The sequence below is a fragment of the Micropterus dolomieu genome, linkage group LG18 (assembly GCF_021292245.1).
Source record: "Micropterus dolomieu isolate WLL.071019.BEF.003 ecotype Adirondacks linkage group LG18, ASM2129224v1, whole genome shotgun sequence".
In the NCBI taxonomy this organism is placed as follows: domain Eukaryota; kingdom Metazoa; phylum Chordata; class Actinopteri; order Centrarchiformes; family Centrarchidae; genus Micropterus; species Micropterus dolomieu.
This window is the reverse complement of record NC_060167.1, coordinates 19,084,048-19,102,181: the sequence shown is the minus strand read 5'-3', so window position 1 is coordinate 19,102,181 and position 18,134 is coordinate 19,084,048. Positions and strand designations below refer to the sequence as shown.

Sequence of the window (18,134 nt, the reverse complement as noted above, 5' to 3'; positions counted from 1 at the left end):
TTACATATGCATTTAACCCATACCAACAGACCAGGCAGACAGCAAGCGGGTTGTTTATAGATGGTTATTGCAATTTAATATCAGGAAACTCCAATCAGTATAAAACATTAAAATCCAGCTTGGGTGAAAACATTTTATCGGCACTGTACATGTATAATTACACATACTCAACTAGTAGTTACAGCAATAGTTAATAGCTTAAAGATGTGAGCACCAAATACAAAACACTTGGTATTAGAGCAGAAGTGAAAATCATGCTGCACCTGTTTGTCCCTTTTTTAACTCTTTATAAAATTACAGGAAAGCAATTTAATAAGTTGATTAAACTAAAATAACAGACATTTTAAAGTAAGTTCATTTGGATTTGAGGATCAAACCCTTTGTGCAAAAAGCCCATTGTTATGCATTTATTTTGTATTTTGTCAAGAACTGCAAGTATGAACCCAAACACGGCGGTATTTAATCTTTTAATAATAAAAAACATTTTATTTACATAAATTACAGGAAAGCACGCACTGTTATACCAGTCTACATTAACACATGTCCTTTATATTGTCTAGTTGTCTACTTTTCATTACGTTCACTATGGTTAGTCACATATTTTGTTTTAACAGAAGGGATAAATTTATTTCATAGCAGTTTTTTTTTTGTCAATGTCTACAACATTTGGATATATTCACAGCACTGTAAGGACAAGATAAAAACAGCCTTTTGTTTTGTATTACACTATTGCTTCACAAGCACCCAAATGACAACAAGACTCTTAAGGACAAGGCACGGTGCATTTAATCACATCTACAGTATCTGTAAACCGAGGAGATCACAGCATATTAAATCTATACAAAAAGGCTTTACAATTGATACATACTGCTCGCTGTAGGAACGTCATTTAGCTTTCACAGTTAAGAGTTACCCTTGCCACTGTCAGCCAGTCTACCCACACAGAGTTATCTCTCTGCAGCATGTTGGATGGCATGGGGGCTCCGTCACACACAGCCCTGTTTAATGGAGGGATGAGTGATGATGGGATGGTCTCTTGTGCTTAGAGAGGAACCTTTTTCACAAAGACGACGTTGTGGAGTCCACCACCTCACGGCCGTTACAAACTGCTGGCACGTAATTAGAGGCTGACCCTGGGAGAGTAAAAACAGCGATGTTAGCCAGGCAACAAGTTTTTCCACTGCTAGGAAACAAAACTGTAAACCAGAGAGAAAAGCTGGGAGCAAAACTGTGGAAATGGCAAGTCATGGGCTCTACAAGTCTGGGCTGGTTAGGGTCAGTTTCTTTCTCAGTAACAAAAATGTTGGTTTACATGTTTATGAGAAGCTCTCAGCCGTGGTGGAAAGTAACCTGTAACTACATTTACTCAAGGAATGTATTATTACACTTAAGTACAACTTTGTTACATTATACTTTTTATTACAAATTCACTGTATTGGACAGCTACTTCCCTTTTTAAGACTCCACATATAAAACACACGATCAGCTTATAACATTTGAAATTAAACTTCTCACCAGTATATAATGCAGTTACAATTAGCTCCACCTTGAATAGCTACAACAGTAAGTCTGCATAGTGAAAATAATCCAGTATAATATAAAACAATAATAACAGCTGTACTCTTTTTGGATAACAAATACTCCTGTACTTTTACTTACGTAAGATTTTAAATGCAGGACTTTTACTTGTAACTGAGCATTTTTACACTGTTGTATTTTTGACTTTTACTTAAGTAAGCGCTGTGAATACTTCCTCCACCTCCGGATCTCACTCATCACATCAAACATTCATTTCAGATGACTAAAATGTTTTATGTCCAGTTGAAGAAGTGAACAGTTAAACAAGTGTTAAGTGTCCATATGTGAGGCCCTGGGATGAGAACAGTTTGCAAATGCACAGTTGTAGTTTGGACGAAATGTTGTTTGAGCTGTCTTGGCTCTGAAAAAAAGGAACTTTACTTGTCTGTGTTCATTTGCAAAGTTTGTGCTGTGAATGAGTTGTCTGTTTATTAATGAGCTTAAGATAAGACTTGCTCTTATCCAAATGAAAAGAAACATAATGACTGGATTTTAATTGCTTAGTCACACTAATGCAAAACCAGAGAAAACAAAAAAGCTGAAAGAACTTGCAATCTTTTCTTATTTTCATTCTCAGGTTTCTCTGCCCTGGGTCATTAAATAATATGTAAAAACCTACAAAAGAAGTGCAACATGTAGCAATACTGTACAGCATTTTACAAAGCTCAAAATATTGCGTGTCCCATGTAAGTCACTGCAGTTCTCTTGATTGTACTTTTATTACCTAGGATCCTTACATACGTCCTACATAGATAAGTATTGCTATGATCAAAATGTGTGATAATTCCAGTCAAAAACATTCCTTAACACAGACGTCTTTGTGCTGGTGTATGTATGTAAAGCCTACTGGACAGAGCAATGAGTACCAGATATGTTGGACAATTCTACCTTTAGAGTAGCTGGAGCTGGGAGCGGAGGCAGAAGCAGAAACTGTTGCACTGAAGCGGTTGGCTGTGACTCTGAGTGAGGCCACATTTTTCTGGGGCTGAAACAGGATGATGTGAACCTTGGGGGCGAAGAGGCAGCCGAGGACCACCGAGCCACTCAGACTGACGGAGATACACATGGTGGTGGTCTGCACCTGTGAGGAAAGGGGGAGAGAGAGAGAGAGAGAGAGAGAGAGAGAGAGTGGGACAGTGGGTGGGTCATGATGAATATATCAGTCTGCACTCCTTTTGTCTTCAAAAGGACTAATGAAGTTTGTTCAAAGGCCACCTGGCTACAGCACACCTTATACACACACCCACACAGACACCTATTACTTTACTACAGTCTTTGATCCAATCAACTCACTCACTGTTTTATTCGTTTCCTGCTCTGGTCACTCCCAAATCTTTAATCCAATCAGTGAAATTCCCTCTCGCCCCTTTATGCTGGTTTCCTCCAAATCATTGAACCAGTCTCTTCATTTCCCTCCGTTCCAAAAACTCAATCCCGAACCAATCACAACCTCGCTGTCAATACTGTATACGCAATATGCTCTTCATCGTCTTTCAGCTCACAAAACACCTCCCCTCCTCCTTCTCCTCCTCTCACCTCACCTGCCATAACAGCACCAATTATCTTCACGTTCCTTCCATCGTTCCTACCACATCCTACTCACTTAATTATAACACATAAGCATCCTTTATTACAAATACATAAATGAATAATCAGTATTATCTTGTTGGCCTCTCCTTGTGAAACGTTGTGGGATATGTCGTAGCTGTAACTTTGATTGGTTTCTTGTTTTTACATGACTGAAACTTGGTCAAAACACATTTAAAAAATGTACAATCATCAAATATTTTTAAATGTTCCTTTGTTTAATAATGAATCCGGATGATTATAGGTCAGATCATGTGATTTAACTGTATTTAGTCACAAAAACACAAACAGAAATCTCTTTGTTTAATATTATAGTATTATTAGCCACATTTCCATTTTCAATTGTGTGTGTGTTTGTGTGTGTGTGTGTGTGTGTGTGTGTGTGTGTGTGTGTGTAAAGTTGTCAATTATGAATGTTAGCAATTCTAATTGTGCATCTGCGTGTGCATAGAGACCAGGGCAAGAAGAAGAACCTGGAATAAGCACAGCTGGCTGTCCTGGAAAGTCAGGGCCTTGTTAGTCATATTTCAGCTGCTAATGTGAGCTGACTGCTGGGGTCATCTTCATGTGCACCATCTCTTCCCACCCCACTGGTTACCCCTGCAGTCCAGGAACTTCTATTTGCAGAACCACAGCATGAAGTGAAATCCTTCCCAAACACACCGCACAACAACAACACTGCAGAAATATGAGAAGTCCTCACTCATTTAAGCTTTAGACCACAGACATAACTGGTGAAAATGCCGCCAAGACATTGGTACTAGTACTTTACTTGTCTCTAGCTACTTATCTTTTTCAGCATAAAGATGTCTTTTTAGTAGCTATTTCCAATTAATTTAGCTCTACAAATAATTATGAAGCACCAATAGGATGTGTCACTGTGTTAAACATGCTTCTTGCTTCTTTCTTGCCTTCTTGCTTTAAAACTAACAGCAAAGAGAATGAGATTACAATTTTACAGTTTTTTTAATGCTGTCTTTTAAAATCTTTTATCATATTTATATGATTGATTATATTTATATTGATGGATATCTTTGCAGTTTGTCAACTGATATTTGTATTTTAATTTGGATATAACATTAATTTAATAATAATTTTTACTTTTATGATTCAGTATGTGAATTTATGACAATTATCTTAAAAAGATAAATGTATAATTAATCAGTGCACATTACCTCAGGCATTGACTATATCTATAGAGATAATAAGGACTTTTGATCCAATTAGAAGAATGAAATGTACAGGTGAACGTGAAATAATTCACATGTAAATGTTTCTGGAAATAAGAGAATGACCAACAGTGAAACCTTGAGTTCATCATGATTCACTGGGCAGCAAGGCTAGTCTCTCATTAGAATATTTCTGTGCTATCCAACCCTAATTTGGAATGTGGCAACTGAACCACCGGCAATTATTATTGGTGTCACAGAACCAAAGCATCAAGGTCTCTGTTGCAGTGCCAAACCACTCATTCTTTCAATTACTCTGTGTGCTGCCTCTTCAGTATAAAGCCTTATATTCTACAATGTTCAGCCGGTCTAATATATCCCACTGGGGATCACGAAAGGTAAAGGTTTTTGGTTCACGGTGCCAGAGAGGCTGATCACCACAGACATGAAAAGCCTAAGGTACATGATGATAGAAAGCTTGTGTGATCCTAGACCTCCCCCCATCTGTTTGCACAACAAAGGCCTTGTTGCACACCCTGACCAAATGCTGTAGCAGCACCCTTGAGTCTGCCCAGGGCAACAGCACTCAAAATTTACATGGCCTGTCAGTGTTATGCCTGTTATTTTGTCTTATTTGTCTTACTTCACACTGAATGGAGAAATACATGAATTTGTCCTTGCAGCTATAAATATTCTACTTGGGAAAAATAGTATGAATACTCAAATGTTTGGCCTGTTGCAGCTTTCAGACAAGCCCAGTAATAGTTTTGCATATTCAGCCCATGTATTATTGTCATTTGTGTGATGCAGGGTAAATGCAGCCTTTAGCCATTTGTGTAAAGGCTAATAGCTGCAAACTGTTATCCCCTTGTGACAACTCTGCAGCAGATATGTCATATTTCTACTAATTATCAGGTAGGCGATTCCACTAAATGAGCCAGCACTCCCTGCTTACAATTATTTTTACCACAGGTCATAACACTGCCTAGTGAGTTATCTATATAGTGCCAGTTGTGATTGAGTCTTAGTATCTAATACCACTAACTGTAATAAATCTCCAGAATTCATCTTTTGCTCCTGAAATGCATCATTAAGCATTTAGTAGCCCCGATTCAATAAATCAGTTTGACTGTCATTAATTATTTCTATCTGTATATTCCTGCCTGATCTGTCTCCTGAGTCTTTGTTCTTGTCTTGAAATATCCTTCAACCCACATGAAAGAAAGCTTGCTCTTTCATGGGTCTGGGTGACGGTGATCAAATGGAATCGGAAAGTGACACCTTCTTCTTTAGCAATGATGAACACACTAGGGATAGTCATTTATAGACTAAGTTTACATTATTCCACAACAGTGGACTTGAGAAGTTTCTAGAAATATAGATTATAAACACTCAACTGACTTTATAAAAAAACATTTTCATAGATAGTTACCCTGTAGTCACTGGCAGTGACATAGAAGATGGGCTGGAAAGCGAGCCAGATGATGCACGTGGTGTACATGGTGAACCCAATGAACTTGGCCTCATTGAAATTTTCAGGGCACTTTCGCGTCTTGAAAGCGTAGACAGTGCAGAGGATGATGAGGATGCAGTTGTAGGTGAGTGACATGAGCATGCTGGAGTCCCTGCTGTTGCATTTGAGGGTGACCACGTCTCTCCTCTCCGGGCTCACCTCCTTCCGAACCCCTGGCACCTCCACCAGCAGCCAGGTAAGAGCCACTAGTAGCTGGCAGGAGATAAGAGCACCGCAGATAGCTACCTGGGAGGCGGGGCTGATGAAGCGCGGCCGCTGGGCTCCATCCTTCACCCCGCTGAAGATCCGAGCGATGCGGTTGGTCTTGGTTAGAAGAGCTGAGTAACACACTGCGAACGAGGTGCCCAGACCTAGTCGGCGTAGGGTGCAAACAGCAGTGGAAGGCTTGGCAATGTAGATAAACGTCATGAGGTAGCACATTAGCACTCCCAGCAAGAGGATGTAAGAGAGTTCACGTCCACTTGCTTTAACCACAGGTGTCTCATTGTGCTTAAAGAACAGGGCAACTACTGATAGAGTACATAGTATACCAAGGCAGGAGATGGAAACAGGCCCAATAGCCCAGGCATCCTCCCACCGGATGTATTCTTCAGGCAGATCATAGCAGCCAGTCAAATTGGCCAGGGGCCACTGACCGAAGGTGCAGTCAGCACAGGTGAACTCATCCTGCAGGTACTGATAGGGCTGACAGGGAATACAGATCCAGCAGCACACGTCTCCAGGCTGCATGCTCTTCACCTCATTCTTCCTGCAGGGGTCGCTACACTGGGAGGTTGGTGGTATGTGGCCATGCCAGGGCACCAGGGTGGTGTTCAGGGTAAGGTTCTGGTCCCAGTAGCCAACCTTCCTGTAGACGAACTTCTCCTCTTCTTTGTGATAATGAAAGATGTTGTAGCGGCTGATGCTGTCACCAAAAGAGTCAAAGCGAACCATGTTTTCAGTGTCAGCAGGTCTGAACGGAGCTGGTAGGAGGCAAAAATAAAGAAATGTAGACTTAAAGCTACTGTAAAGGATTTTTAAGTCAAGGATGATAGAAAATTAAAAGACTCATTGTAACAACATAAAATTCCATGAATTTGTGTATATACCACTGTATCCCATCCTTCACCCAGCTGAAGGATGGGAAATAGTAGTAATAACACTAATAGTACTGTGCATTCATCTAGTATTTTCATAAAAATTGATGCATACAATTAATAAAGTGCTCTTAATACTCAACACACAGTTTTTCTGCCATTTAAGCTAATCAAAATGTGAGTATTCATTCATCCAACACATATCCAGTATTCTCAGAATAGTACCTTCTAGATAGGGTCCCCTCCCACTGATTCCTCCAAGCTAATTCATGAGTTATTTTTGCTAATTGAATAATTACAAATCCCTTTTTAGTGCGGCAGAGGAAATAATTTGAAGTCTTAATCCAGTGCCATGCTTATTTGCAACCCCCGTTTGCTTTACATTAAAACCTTCAGATCCCATTGTCAGCTATTTAAAAACAATTTCACATGAAAAAAGGAACATATAATACAAGTGTTCTTGTTAGCGTGAAACATTTTGTCTGTGTTTGCTTTCATTGCTGTGCCTACCTTCAAACTTGGTCTTCAAGATAAACTCCTTGTAGAACCTTTTGCCGTTACCTGGTTTCATGGCATCACAGACTTTGGATGTATTGGAGCATACAGCTTGCCTCATGTTGTGCAGAGCATAGGCCATGGCATAGACTGCGTTTACCACAAACATGATCTTGGACTCCTGCTCAAACGTTCCATCTCGTAGGCTGTGTTCACTACAGCCAGGTTCCTGGAGACTACAGCCAAACCGGTGCTCCCAGAACTCTTTGAACCACGGGTTCCTTGTGTTGGTGTATGGGTTCAGCTTGGTGAAATAGTCTTCAAATTCTCTAATTGGGTAGGAGGCCAGCTCAATGGTGAAAGCATTGTCTGCTGCAGTCTCGCTGCCTCTCACCACACTCTCTTGAGCTCCCCATCCATCACTGGCCACCCAGATGAATGTTGCATTCATGCGAGCAGCAGCCACCAGCAGCTCACGGGCATCTTCACTGCGGGTAAACAAGACGACCACCTTGGCATTGGACTTCTGCTGCAGAGAGCGGATCACATTATCATAGCTCTGGCGGTTCATGGAGCGGCTCACCTTGGCTGAAGTGGCGATGCAGATTTGGCGAGTGCGGGCCTCCTGCTGGAAGGCATCAATGCCAGTCTCACCATAGTCGCCCTCTGATGCTACTGTAGACACGTAGGTCCAGTTGAAGAAACGCAGGATCTCAGCCATAGCCTTAGCCTGGTAGAAGTCAGGGGGCACAGTGCGGGCGAAGTAGTCATAGCGGGTCTTATCGCTGAGCTTTGAACTGGTAGAGGCATAGCTGATCTGAGGGATCTGGAACAATCGCAGAAGGTTGGCCACCTGGAAAAAGAAGGGATATATTTCATTGGGTATATTAAGCTTAATTTCATACTTGCATAACCTTTATCAATATATTTTTTAATTATTGTTATATATATATATATTTATTACCCCTTTATTGGATATAGTTTCAATGGCAATGGAGTGACACGAACCATGGTGTGCATCTTAGATTGCTCAGAATGCCTGGGGAAACTTTTATTTAGTGAGGGGAAACCTTTATTTGATAAGTTATATTTTGGGAATTTATAGCAGTAGTTGCTGCGGGTTAGTTTACAACTTACATGGGACAATGTCAGTCACAGGTAATCATTATTGGTGATAATAGTTTGCTTGTGTGGATTCTTGGCATTGGCATTTCAAAACAGCCGTATTGCTTCTCTAAAATGTGATTTTTGGCTCCTTGGGGGCAGTGGAAACAAGCCGGTGAACACAACATTAATATAGTATCTTTACCTTTTAAGTTAACATGGCAAACTTTTTCACATACAGTTGCCTATTTATACATCTAGCAGACAGAGACAACGTTAGCACTGATTCATCATTCAGTCATTTTTTGGCCACCTGGTAAAATCACTCTCCTTTAAGCTCTGTTTTGGTCCCCACCAAAACAGTGAGCTAAAATACATTCTAATGTTCCGTAGAGCTGAGGGGAACTGAGTTGGGTGATTATTATCTGTGACTTTGTTACAATGAGCAACCCCAATCACATTACACATAAACGTATTATCCATTTTTATTCTAAAAATGTTGACTTTAGCCACCTTAACAGATCTAGATTGATCCATTTGCAGATTCTTGAGGAGATGGCAAACATTCAGATTGCTCACTGTTACAACATTCTTATGGTTTAAATGGCACTAGAGTGAACAAAATGCTGCAATGCTGCATTTTAAACCTCTGAAGTGTTTTTCAGCATCTTTTAACTTGTAGATATCCATGGTCTGTAGTTAAAGGGCAGAGCTGATGTCTGATGTGCTTCTGCTCTGTGGCGGAGACTGGCAGTGGAAACAACGACAATTCAATGCTCCTCTATCTTAAACTGTTTACTCTGTCAGGGATCCACATCACCAGCAGCTGGTGCCACACATCCCTTCACAGATAGTGCCAGATATCAACAGCAACAATGGCCCAGAGATAAGATTTGTATCAGTGTGTTTTGTTGCTTTCTCGAGTTAAAACCATTCTGTCAAGTCATTCAAGTCTCATGACAGATTCTGTCAGATGTTATGATGCCCACCTAACCCAGACAAATATATTGATTTCCTTGTGGAGATGATAGTTTTGTGGTGCTGAGTTGGATGATATTCTTTGACTGGGAACTTAGCAAGGCATCCATGTTGGACACAAGCCTGCTGAAATGATTGTGTCAGAGTCATAACATTTATCATGGCAATTATTTTCCCACACAGCATTACAGAGGTGAGAGCTGGTGAAAACTTGTCGTTTTGCAGGATTCCTCATGAGACACAGTGGTGATTAGTAAATACCCATGAGCTTCAATATGACTACCTCCTCCCTCAGGCATCATTGTATGCCTGGAGGCTTCCCAAACAATGGCATCCCAGTGGATTCAATTGGAACCTTCCACACTCACACTAAGTCCCATTAAAAGTACTATTCTCTGTTACAGCTCACTCATTCCAACCCACAAGAACTTAAACAGAGCTATCAATCGTTATATACTCTATGTGCACTAGAATTCTGCATGTGGTGTAAACCCTGTACACGTTACTCAACGATCTTTTCGTAGTCCTGCTAGTGGCATAGCTCTAGGGATGGCAATGTCAACCTGACAGTCAGTTGGTCCATAACTTTGGTCCAGACTGACATAACTAAAAAACTAATTACTAGATTGTCATAAAATTTGGTACATGGATTAATGTCACAAAGTAACTTTGGTGCTGCCCTGATCCTCTTTCATCTAGTCATTTTTCTTGATTTACAACCAGACTAATAATTCCGATCAGCCTCAGCTGTGTGTTAAAGCCCCCCTGCAGTGTATTTTGACATTTCTATGATATATCATATTTTTCATATTTCCTTACAATGTTGATTACCCACATAGTTTGCCAAACATTTTTTGACAAATAGCTTAATTTTGTGCTCAAAGTTGCAAACGTTGCTTAGTTGTTAAAACGGGGTGGTGACATATGACAGTAGTGTATATGTGTACATACCACAGACTTTATATAAAAAGGTACATACACATACAGTAGTGACATGTAGTTCCATAAGTCATACGTCATTCTCCAAGCTTGCGCATGCCTCGTAAAAAAAAACTGTCACGCCGTCACGCCTCGTTAAGTCAGAGCATCAAACCGATAAACATCGTTGTGAGCTAGCTAACCAATTTATCATGTAATTTACTTAGAACTTACAGTAATGTCTCTGTGTCTGATTGTTGGTTTGTTATTCTGGTTTAGTTAGCTAAGTTGTAGTTAGCCAGGTGTAGTTAGCTAGCAGTTATTGCAGAAAGTTAGCTAACAGAGGGTCTTCATTTTATTTTTTAGATTCCTCCTCCTGGTTTAGTTTGCTGTTCATTGTCATTATGGCATTTGTGCGTGCGTTGTTGGAGGACAGATGACAGAAAACGTGTCGCACTTTCACCTGTCTTATATACAGTCTGCAACATGTATTTTACTGACGGCCGTTTTACCAGTGCATCAGCGGAGGAAATGGTATCAGAAGTCTTTACATACAATTCAACAGAGTAATAGAAATAGAAACAATTAGGCCTTCGTAATGAAAAAATAAAAAATTAAAACCTTAATCTAAGATGGTGAACATGGTAAACATAATACCTGCTAAAAATCAGCATGTTAACATTGTCATTGTGAGCATTTTAGCATGCTGAAGTTAGCATTGAGCTCAAAGAACCACTGGACCTACAATGTAAGTACAACCTCAGGAAGCCACTAGCATGACTATAAGCTCTTTTTCTAGTTTATTGTTTACTTCCATTTAAGAGTTTTCTTGCATTACACTTTCTGAGTGCACAATTCTCTCCTCCAGACACCTTTTCATTGCTATGGCCAGCCTTAATATAAAGTGAAGCTTTTGTAAACATACATTACTGGACTCAGAAAACCAGAGGAGACTACACACTGTTTGGCCTCAGAAATTACTGACATTAACCCTAATCTGCGGGCAGCCATGTGCTTAACCTCCTTTAGCTAAAACACCCCAAAGACAAGAGCCACCATAAAATACTGGCACACTATAAAGTCTTGAGGGGATGGATGGAGTAAATATGATGTATTTAGACAAGCACACTGCACTCAGCAGTAGTCCTCTCCACCGTTTGTAGAAGAATATAGGGCAGAGGTCTCAACAAATTACCCACTGAGAGACGTGATTTCCATTGCTTATGTATGGGGAAATCTGACTGTATCCCTGCATGTTCTGATTCATTTATGTTCCCTAGGATATATATATAGTATTTTGCATGCAGCAGGCTAACATATAAGCAGCCACACTGAGTCAGTCAGTCACACTTGCATTGTAATAAGGTAGTTTCCTCTTGCAGGGTTTTCAGACAGGCAGTTGGCCTTCATCAGTAGATACTTGGAGAAGCTTGACAGCGCACCTTTCAGGACGGCACTGGAGTGTGTGACAGTAACCGTCTGTTCGTCCTCATGCGGTACTTCTCACTCTCTCCATCAACAAGTCAGATAAGAACACAGCCACAGTACTGGCTCAGGGGTATCAGACTGTAAATTTTCTCCCATTGCATGAGACTCCACAAACTCCAAACTTGCATTTCATTTCTTAATTAAGTGGTAATAGATGGTACAGTTTGCAAGGAGCTTTGCCAACACCAACTAACACTAATTTATTTCGATGAACCTTAATCATGACCAATACATAGCTATAACTCTTTCCCCATCCCTAGTAAAGACACAAACCACTTTAGTTTGTTTGGATCACAACTGCACTAATCTGAGGAATCAATTAGGTGCTCTTCAAAATCTAAAAGTTCCCAAATGTGATATAGCTAGGGCCACAGTCTCTAAAACATAATACGATCCACAGTGTACATAAACAGTACTCCCTGCTCCCTGCACAGGGAATGTCGGTTAAGGGAACTTCCATCGAAAAAATTCTTCCATTCGGAACACCCTGCAACATCATCAAAGCACACGTCAGTTCCACCGTTACCGTGTTACCCTGGTAACGTAAATACCTCGGATACCCGCTGCTACTGTGGACATTTACTAAAATTAAATCTTGAATATACATTTAAAAAACTGATACAATTATAAAACTTATATTTCCATAACTTCTTTTATTTATATTCTATTAAAATGTATGTTATTTGTGAATTAATGTGATTGGATTAATTTACAAGAAATGCGGTGTCATTCTTAAAAATATTCATATGAGCATTGTTGTTTTTAGGCAACCTAACCTCTGAAATTATCATATAAATAATGATAACATTAGTTACAACGAAAATAATTACAGATATACAAACTCTGTGGTCTGCTCTATTGTTAGTTTTTGCCGCTCCTATGAGGCGCAAAGGCTTATGGGTAATCTTTCTTGTCAACTTCCTGCGAAGTGATGAACCGTTGTTCCCTTCTTCCCTACACAGTTCACAGTACCCTTTGAAGTGAACATGTTGTGCTCCCTGTAGTTTGGAATCTTACCTAAAATGGCTGAATACCCTATACAGTCCACTTAGCAGGGAACTACAGGACGATCGGAACGCACCCATAGTCACACCTCAGCCTCCCTGTATGAGGTGGTCTGATTAAATTTTAAGGCACCCTCTTGAATATATTTTCATATCAGCTATGTCAAGTTTTTACAATAACTACTCTTTTAAGATGTAGAAATCTGAAGTGTGCCCATTTCTTGTGTGAGGACAAACAATTGCAGCATTTGCAAATCATTGCATGAATTAGATTAATGACCTCATTAGCATTACAGGTTATTTCTAATATATCATTGTAATTATGGCAGCACATTCTGCAGTTAAGATTTTGTTTTCATTTTATTATTTAGCAGGTTCATTAGTGAAACAGTGATTGTATTCTTTGTGTCCTTAAGTAGATATTATGGATGCCTCCTTCTCTCCAGTGTTCCTTTAAACCCAAACTGTGGAGTCTACAGTCTTGTCCAGTCTCTTGGCAGTATAGCAGGCAGTAATATGCTCTGTTATACACACAGTGCAGTGGTTGTATCATTTTTTATACATAGATTAATACTACTGTACAAATCACCATATGCCAAGAAAAATAATTTTTGTCCCAAATATTCAGGTAAGTAGGTTTTTACCGACGTGTAAATGAATGGAATAGTTATAATGTATTATTTTATTTATATTGTCATATTATTCATTTTTGATATTACATTAATGTAATTTCAGACAGGCAGCAGTCATTCACAGTAGATGAAAATGAAATTGCTGTATTTCTGAATGCGAGTCCACTGCCTTTTTTAAATTCAATTTGGTACTTTTTATTCATATCTCGCACTGCACTGTAACTGCCCTGTAATTTTTATTCTCCTGTTTAATCTGTCTTTTATATTTTAAATTATATTCACCTTCAATTTTATTTTATTAGTTTGAATCCTATTTATTTGTCTTGTTATACTGACTTGCATTTCTTTTATATCTTGTATGTCTAATGGAAAGCTCTTTCAATTTCCTTGTTGTTGAAAGGTACATAAATAAACTTACTTGCCTGAGATCTATAGTTAAACAACCCCTCATGTCAAAAATGTGTTCTGTTTATTGTTCCTTCAATTGGATATTTGACTGTCACTATGCAGAATGATGGGAGTTTGACTCAAGAAGGCTGTTTTCATATTCACCTGATGGAGCGATAAAATTACTCTGTCCTCACGTTAAATCTCAGTTTAAGATGTGCGAGCATGAGCATGATTTGTCACATTAGATTGAAAACCAATCATAGTCCAGTTTGTAACTGTTGTAGACTTTTCAGTGAAGTGGGAGACATCTTGTAATCCAGCAGTTTAAATCTTGAAATTAATAGAAGTTGAACATTCATAGATTCAGATTTTTCATTAAGGGAGATGAAGTAGATGTAGTTTTTTTGTGGAGAAGTCATATCAGAAACACATAATTATTCAAAGCTGAGTATTTTTAAATGTATGTCTGAAGTGGATCTTTAAATAAAGAAATCCATTTATATCAGCCAGAAAATATTTTGGAGGATATAATTTATAGGTCCCTTAGCTTTCCCCCTCACTTGTAGCCCCAGTTTTACTCTTCCCTATGTTCCCATTGTGACACAAGCTTAAAACAAATGTATTACGGGCCATGAACAATATATAACATACTCAATGTTTACAGCTTGCAGTGTTTACAGCTACAGGAAACAAATAAATACAATATATTTGTGTCGCTCCTCAGATGTAGACTTATGAATCCATAAGCTCTACTGAGTTAGATGTGATGTATAAGATGTATTGAGGGACGATATGAGACAGCTGGAACACTGGCAGTCTCTTACTCATGTGTCTGTCATGATTTCTTTCAACATGAAAAGTCCATCTGTATGTCCCTAAGGTACCTACCAAGCTGAGCCCTACAGTAGATACAGTAGATGACATGAGTGCGATTTTAGGATGTATAGTGCACCAGTCCAGCTATTTACCACAGGTACAGAAACACATCTTATGTATAATGGATATAATGCACGTCTACTACTTTGGTATAATGCATTTGAATTGTATTAGTGGAATGTGACTGTTGCAATTAATAGCAAAACACTGGATATAAAAATAAATCCCATATCAGTGTGAATCATAGTGGTGTTACATCCAATGTAATGTGCACGTGTAATGACATACAAGCTACCATTCACCAAAACTGTGAGCTAGTATGAGTTTATAGATGTTATTGATTAATCTGGTTGCTTAGGACAAATTTATTCAACACCGCTGTTAATGTCTGATGCATATACAAAGTTTAAATGATTTAATCATTTGTTTGTTATCTAAACATAATGTTTCTCCCCAGTGTAGTACTTTCAAAATGTCCTCTAACACAAACACAGATTTTGTACAAACAGTAGCCCAAATTATTCGTGCCTAGTTTGCATCTGGTCCAGTCTGTGAATAATCTAGTTAAATTTCTAAAGATGAGAATTTATTCCTGTTGAAGGGAAATCACACAAAAACACAAGAATGGATGGGGGTGGTAGTAAAAACGCAGATAAAACGCTGGAATCAGTATGTTGTAATTCTATGACAGCATGTTGATTCCATTCATTTGAAAATGATAGCTGGCTTATCTGGAATAAGATATAAGAATATGGTTGTCAAAGGCAATAACAGATTTGCATTATTGTAATGTTTGTAGCAGGCAACATTTTGAACCAAACATTCACTGAGAGGAAACAGCATCAAGGCATAATCATGCCATGGGTGATGGTGGAGAGATGGCAGAAACAGCAGAATATCAGTGTGACTGAACTGACCATGCAACTTCAAAGGCATACATCTTGAACTAAAGACTTTCTGTACTCATCCACTTGCATCTAGTTTGCGCTCTTAAAGACCATTTGCGGCAAACCCAAGCACCAAGTATGAAGTTCTTCAGTATGATTGCAGTGCCTCTCTCCATCAAAGGCTGATTCTTCCAAATTGGAAATTGGATCAAAAGCACACACCTCTGATGCATTTGCTCGTTTGCATTTGTTTTTGCCCACTGGTCTTTCACATCCAAGTTCACCTTGGCATTTTCTTGTTTATACAAAGAAAGTAAAGGAAAATCATAGCAATAGCAATGTAAAGCCTGCAATAGCCCATGCCATTTCATCATATATGTGCTGGATCAGCTACCCAGCTGATAAGGATTATTTTTTATTTAAAGCAGTTTTGTTGGATCTTGCCAATCTAAGTTTTAGACAGAGTGTACAGTAAATTGATGCAATTTTATGAGAAGATAGGAAGACAAATGTTCCCCCATTCATTTTATATTAATTCATTCAACTTTTATTTTATCTTGGAAATACACTGAGGTCTACACTTCGTATACAAAATATTTATATATTATATATGGTTTATATAAAACAGTGTATATAATTTATGATTTGTCCTCAGCTAACTCCGTCAAGTGCCCCCCTAGAGCATATGAGAGAGAGAGAATGACTACATCTCCTTGATTCTACATCATGTTCAATTCGCATGTTGATATACCAACAGGTATCATTTTAATATACATGTAATAAAAAAAATACTGGATGTTTAAATTAATAGTTCAGCATTTTGGAAAATCCTCTTGTTTGCTTTCTTTCTGGAAATTAGAGCAGATGATCAAAAGCACTCTCATGTCTGTGTGTTAAGTCTGGAGTTAGCGCTGAGAGCTTAGCTTAGTATAAAGACTGGAACCAGGGGGAAGCAACTAGCTTGGCTCTACCCAAAACTAGTTGGGTAAGTGTTTTATTTCTTTAATCCGTACACACAATGTAACCTGACTGCGCCCAGCAAATCTAACTCAAATACTGTAGTTGTTTATTTCTCAAAATGGCAATCATCAGTTGATATAAAAGTGATGCAGACTGGAGAGAGAGAACCGGGAATTAATTAACGTATCTGGCATGTCGCAAAAATGTTCACTGACTGATCTGCTAGTTGTGACTACAGCATTATTAAACTTTTTTATGATTATATTTATGCACTCACAGCACTTGGTTATGGTTAGGTAAAGAGTATGGCCTTGGTTTGATACAGAAAAGGTCTGCAGTGAACTCAACATGACACAACATGTTTATTAACATTTAAGCTAAACCACAATCTCCCCTTATTTCAACCAAAGTGCTTAGACCAAATCACAGATAGGACAACTCAAGTACATAAATGTGGTGCTTCATTGACTCAAAAAAATGTGATCACATTTGCTACCACAACACAGTACCAGAACAGGTTTACATGGTTTTATTTTCAGAAAACAGCACTTTGCTGCCACTCCTCTTTTCACCCTGTGTGTTGAAGTCTTCATTTTAGCTATGTAGTGATGCATCTTGCCACGACATGATCTTTGTTGGGAATTGCACATGCGCAGTTCCTAGTTACTATTAGCCAATCACAAGCAGAGTAGGGAGGGTCCCGAGAAGCCAGTAAACATGGCTTCGGTTCAGCTGTACATGTTCCCCTTACCAACTTAGCAACATGGACTGGAGCAAGAGTTTCAAAGTGGTGAGTTATTATTAACAAATGTATCTTTCATCCATAAAGTTTTAACTGAGCTCTGTCTCTACATCACAGTTTCAGGCAGTTCAGAGCAGAGTTTTCTGTGGGAGATGGGAACTCCTTTGGGCTGGACTTTGGGCTTTTTCACTTTGCAAACCTATTACATGCACAAAAAAGGTATATAACTAAATAAAGTGGAGGGAAAAATCATAACACTTCTATATCGTGTAGCTGCAGCTATATAAGTGCTAAGAATACAGCAGCAGAAAGAAATGTGTGTTGATCTGCTTGCATGCACTATTTCACTAGGAGACAACTCTTCACATTAAACTTACATATTTCCTCCCACCAGCAAAACAATGCTCACCACAAGAGCGACCTTTCGAACCACTCTCAAGTACAAGGATACATCTGTGAAAAATGTTGCTCTTTATAATCTGCTTAGCTTAAATCTTTGAAGTATCACTTCTAGCTTCTAGCACTTATGAAATAAACCTGCTAAGTCCAGTCGTTTTTACCATTATTGAGACAGGAGTGCAGCGATCCTGTCACACAGTCTTAAGCACTAATAACAGCCACAGGTTCTGAGCAAAGACTGGTAATTTATTCCTGTGATACCGTGTGAAAAAAACCCAGCTCTAAGACAGACAAGATGAAGGGAAGTGCGTCTGGAA

At 39.0% G+C, this 18,134-nt stretch overlaps 1 protein-coding gene across 1 annotated transcript in view; it reads right to left on the bottom strand.

Moving 5' to 3' along the window:
- Positions 1-827: 827 nt before the first annotated feature.
- The window catches only part of grm2b (glutamate receptor, metabotropic 2b), a 24,267-nt gene continuing 6,960 nt past the window's right edge, over positions 828-18,134 (bottom strand). The window contains exons 2-5 of the mRNA XM_046029537.1: positions 7,455-8,292; positions 5,767-6,830; positions 2,467-2,659; positions 828-1,133 (exon numbers count right to left, since the gene is read on the bottom strand). Of these exons, the coding sequence (XP_045885493.1) occupies positions 1,060-1,133; positions 2,467-2,659; positions 5,767-6,830; positions 7,455-8,292 (2,169 nt within the window). The 3' untranslated portion in view covers positions 828-1,059. The remainder of the gene's footprint in view (positions 1,134-2,466; positions 2,660-5,766; positions 6,831-7,454; positions 8,293-18,134) is intronic.